General features: G+C 40.4%; 1 protein-coding gene across 1 annotated transcript; it reads right to left on the bottom strand.

Annotated features, from left to right (window-relative positions):
* Nucleotides 1–2902: 2902 nt before the first annotated feature.
* On the bottom strand, nucleotides 2903–4672 carry LOC141406059 (uncharacterized). The gene is made up of 2 exons (XM_073991070.1): nucleotides 4606–4672; nucleotides 2903–4537 (listed from the first exon to the last, which is right to left on the bottom strand). Exon 2 carries the CDS (start codon nucleotides 4511–4513, stop codon nucleotides 2903–2905), a length of 1611 nt encoding a protein of 536 aa, XP_073847171.1. The 5' UTR covers nucleotides 4514–4537; nucleotides 4606–4672.
* Nucleotides 4673–5073: the final 401 nt, after the last annotated feature.

The following is a 5073-nucleotide window of genomic DNA, read 5'->3' as shown; positions in this document are numbered from 1 at the left end:
GCCATACAGGAAATACGATGGATTGGGGAAGGCGTCACAACAACACCAAAAGGTGACGCACTGTATTATAGCTTCCATGACGTAAAGCATGAGTTTGGTTGCGGATTTGTAGTTAGTCGGAGACTAAAACATCTGGTATCCAGCTTCACTCCAGTGAATGAAAGACTTGCTGCAATTCGAATAAAAGCTAAATTCTTCAACATCAGCTTTATTTGCGCTCATGCTCCCACTGAAGAAAAGGACGAACAGACCAAAGATATATTTTACGAGCGCTTAGAAGAAACATATGACCGTTGCCCTGCCCATGACATTAAAATCATTCTAGGCGATTTTAATGCCAAAATTGGAAAGGAGAATATCTTTGGCCCAACAGTCGGGAAATTCAGCCTCCACAGTGAAACATCTGACAATGGTATGAGGCTGATAGACTTTGCAGCTGCAAAAAACATGGTAGTTAGCAGTACCAGATTTAATCATCTCGATATTCATAAGGACACCTGGCTGTCTCCAGATCAGAAAACAAGAAATCAAATTGATCTCGTTGTGATAGATGGAAGACATTCATCGAGCGTGTTAGATGTACGATCGTTCCGAGGCGCAAACATTGATTCGGACCACTACCTTGTTGCAGCAAATGTACGCACCCGCTTAAACATAGCAAACAAAGTACGAACAGACACAACACGAAAGTTAGACATCGGTAAGCTGCAATCACAACAGATAGCCACAGCATATTCCACTCAACTAGCCCAATTGCTTAATCAAAGCACTCCTCATCCCGATAACATATCAGCGCAATGGCAAAGCATTGCCGACTCCATGCAAACAGCCGCAAAATCCATACTTGGATACCAGAGGCCTCCACCAAGGAATCCATGGTATGATCAGGAGTGTCGTGCTGCCACCGAAGAGAAAAATGCGGCATATAGGGCTACTTTACAATCCATAGCAACGCGTAGCGCACGAGAGAGATACAGGGAGAAAAGGAGAGAGGAGAAACGTCTTTTCCGCAGGAAAAAGAGAGAGATTGAAAAGCGGGAGTGTGAAAAACTCGAGATGTACAGGAGCCAGAATGAAGTCCGAAAATTCTACCAAAGAGTCAAGCATCAAACTGATGGCTTTGGTACAGGCACATCCTCCTGTAGAGACCAGCAAAGTAATTTGGTAACTGATACAGATAGTGTACTCAGGATATGGAAAGAACATTTTTTAAAACTGTTGGTATCCAATAGCAGCGAAGACGACGAAGATACCACAGTCCCAATCCCAGAAGATGGTATTGAATGTATACCGCCCAGCCAAGATGAGGTAAAGACAGCAATAAATCGACTGAAGAATAATAAGGCAGCAGGAGCCGATGGCTTACCAGCCGAGCTGTTCAAAACCGGAGGCGACACGCTGATAAGGTGTATTCATCAGCTAGTTAGCACCATCTGGCAGGAAGAACGAGTACCCGACGATTGGAACCTGAGTATCCTGTGCCCCGTCCACAAGAAGGGAGATAAGACTGTATGCTCTAACTATAGGGACATAAGTCTACTCCCTATTGCCTACAAGATCGTGTCAGGGATATTGTGCGAACGACTAAAGCCAATGGTCAACAAGATAATTGGACCATACCAATGCGGCTTTAGACCTGGCAAGTCCACCATTGACCAGATATTTACCCTGCGGCAAATCCTGGAGAAGACCCAAGAGATGCAGATCGACACCTACCACCTTTTTGTCGATTATAAAGCAGCCTTCGACAGCCCGCTGCGTTCAAAGGTATTCCAAGCCATGTCTGAATTTGGTATCCCCGCAAAGCTCATCCGGCTTTGCAAAATGACTTTAACTGACACGAGGTCCTCAGTTAAAATAGGAAAGAACCTCTCCGAAGAGTTTGGTACCAAAAGAGGTTTCAGACAAGGAGACAGCCTTTCGTGTGATCTCTTTAACATCCTGCTGGAAAAGGTTATACGAGAGGCAAACGTCAAAAGAAGTGGCACAATATACACCAATAGTCACATGTTACTTGCTTATGCTGATGATATAGACATCATAGGCCGATCAGTAAAAGAAGTAACTGATACCTTTATGAAGGTCGAAGGATAATCTGCTAAAGTGGGTCTGGCGGTAAACGGTGAAAAGACCAAGTAGATGGTGTCGACGCGCAATGCGTCCATTGAGCTCGGACCGACTGTGGAAGTTGGTTCCTATATATTGAGGTAGTAAAAGACTTCGTCTACCTCGGCACCTTCGTAAACACAACAAACGACATCAGTTGTGAAATAAAAAGAAGAATTGTATTGGCCAACAGATGCTACTTTGGTTTAAGTAAGCAGTTTAAAAACAAAGCCACATCTCGTCAAACAAAAATAACGCTCTACAAAACACTGATACTACCCGTGCTGATGTATGGCTCCGAAGCCTGGGTACTTGCGCAAGCAGACATGGCAGTGCTTGGTGTGTTTGAGAAAAAAATTCTTCGAAAGATCTACGGACCAATCTGCGTTGACGGTGAATATCGACGTCGCATGAACCACGAGCTGTATCTGCTGTACAACGACATCAATATTGTTAAACGTATCGAGATGCAGCGATTGCGTTGGCTAGGCCATATCATAAGAATGAGCGATGATGACCCCGCTAAAAAGGTGTATAAACATGGACCGCTTGGCGGTGCACGCAGAATTGGCAGGCCAAGGAATAGATGGCGCAAACAAGTGGATGATGAGATGAAAAGGCGCGGTATTCCAGAAAGCGAAGCAACAAATATAGATAATTGGAGATCTTTTCTTAGTTGGGCCTATAGAACAAATGTTCTGTAATGGGCCAGCTAAGTAAGTAAGTATGAATAAAAAACAATGCGGACATTGCACAACATTTATATTTTATTTTAAAGTATTCAACATGCAACAAATTATTTCAGAAATTTATTACACCCAAGTTCACATATAAAAACGAAAAATGCCAAAATTAAAGAAATGCCATAGAATAACCAAATCCATTTCAAGTCGTTCAGCTCGAAGGCATCAGCAATTTCTTCGGGTGTGCTGAGATCACGAAAGGAAGTGATCTTCAAGCGGACCATTGTATAAAAATTATCGCTTGTCCAAAATTGCAGCAAACCAATTTCACGTAAATTCAGCAGATGTTGATCGAATAAAGATTTATAGGGCACATCAGGACGCAAAGGTACCGCTAGCAAAGCCTGTTTTGTTAAACACAAATGCGAGGAATAATAAAATAATGTTCTTTGAAACAGGCGTTGTTGTTTGTTAAATACTTCCCAACGCGTATTGGATACGGGATAAACATATCTGGTATCGAAGGTTTCCCTTAATTTTATATAACGGTCATATGGTTCTATGGTGGTAAAAAGTTCTTTGTGTTTGATATATATTAAGGGATCCAAAAATTCTGACTCCTGTGATGTTATGGCTATTTTAAGACCAGCCTCTTTCATATCTTCGTACGATTCTACACGCTTCTCCAATGCAGGATGTATAAGATTCGATTGCAAATATGCTTGATATGTCGTGGATATAATAAGACTTGTATAACACAGTAGGAAACATGTGTACTGCATCCAAAGACTAGGTTTCCTGGGCATTACAAACGATTGGCCCAGTAAGACACGTATACTTTTATCATTTAACACGATTTTCGAAAGTGAGAAATTTAGTTTGTTTGGTTTATTTGTAGCAATTTCAAATAGTATACCATATATCAGAACGAGGCCTGCGATTACAACCATAACACGCGTATCTATAATGTATGTATACACTTCATTGGCCTTCATATGACGTGGCAAGGGTATCATATAACACAAATCCATCAGTTCCAAAGGATAGGAGTATTGTATTTGGGAAAACCTTTTATTTTTATAGGGTGTTACGATGGCCGGCATATCCAGAACACCCTTCATAGTTTTATTCAACAACACTTCATAGAAAACTGCCCTGCCCACTTCAAGTGGTGGTTGTATCCGCAAGGTAGCGTTATATCTCTCGGCAAACGATGTAATGCAATTGGCAACAAAACCTTCCAGTTGTAAAGAGCCCTCAGCATTGTAATATAAAATACTGCGTGGAGGCAGTTGGTCAGATTCTGTAACAATCTCCATTCCGCTGATGTTTACTTTGGTTTCATTAAATAAATCAGTTATATCGGAAAATAGTGCTTCCAATAACGATTGCTGATGGCATATATAAAAAGTGGACCGTTTCATTGATTCATTGTCCAATAATAAATATTTTCTATGTACTAAGCTATGACATACACCTGCCATCTCTGTAACATTGTCCATCCATATCACGTTATAAATCACAGACGTTTTAAAAAAACTTTCATTAGTATCCAAAAAATCTTCCCAACATTGCAGCAACACAATTTTGTTTTGTTGATTGTCATTGCAAATTCTGCTGCTAACATTTTTGGAGCGTATAATAACTGGTTCTCTCCTAGCTATTTGTTTCATAGACTCCCAAATTGGACATTTGACAGGAGTACTATCCGTTGTCCATATCATTATGTTGTCATAGTTCAGGTCCACCTTTAAAAGTTCCATAAACGTTAAAAGACCTTCTACTTCCGATTCAAGCTCTGTTGATTGATACACACTTTCACTCTCACAGAAAGACTCCATTTCTACATTGCCACACTTCGCTAAAGGATAAGTAAACAGAAACCAAAGCACTCCAGAACAAAGAATTCGTTTTGTATCCATTCGTTACCCCCACCAAGAAGATACTAATTGCACCATTTAAGGTACCGAGTCCAGTAGATAGACACATTCAACAACAAATGGCCATCATTAAATATACATTGGAAAGGCATGTTAAACACTTTACCTTTTTGTTTAACATGAACAAATGCCCCCATGTTCATACAGTTAGGCACGAAATGTATTGCAACGACCAAAATTTAGAAAATGTCATATTAATTGTTCGTTTATGGCAACAAATAATGAAAAAAGTATACGGTTTTTTGTTCAAATCTCTTGCTTTTGATCCTCAAAACAATATTCCGTCAAAATATCCTAGCTGTAACAAATACAGACAAAAATAAGAATTACCTATTACTTTGAGG

Source organism: Musca autumnalis, unplaced genomic scaffold, assembly GCF_047663935.1.
Source record: "Musca autumnalis isolate F117 unplaced genomic scaffold, ASM4766393v1 scaffold_5, whole genome shotgun sequence".
Lineage (NCBI taxonomy): Eukaryota > Metazoa > Arthropoda > Insecta > Diptera > Muscidae > Musca > Musca autumnalis.
Note: the sequence above shows the minus strand (reverse complement) of the source record. Positions and strands in the feature narration are given on the sequence as shown.

What these genes read in the sequence shown, in the direction of transcription:
- LOC141406059 (XM_073991070.1), bottom strand. Translation starts at nt 4,513, where the DNA reads ATGATATGGACAACGGATAGTACTCCTGTCAAATGTCCAATTTGGGAG.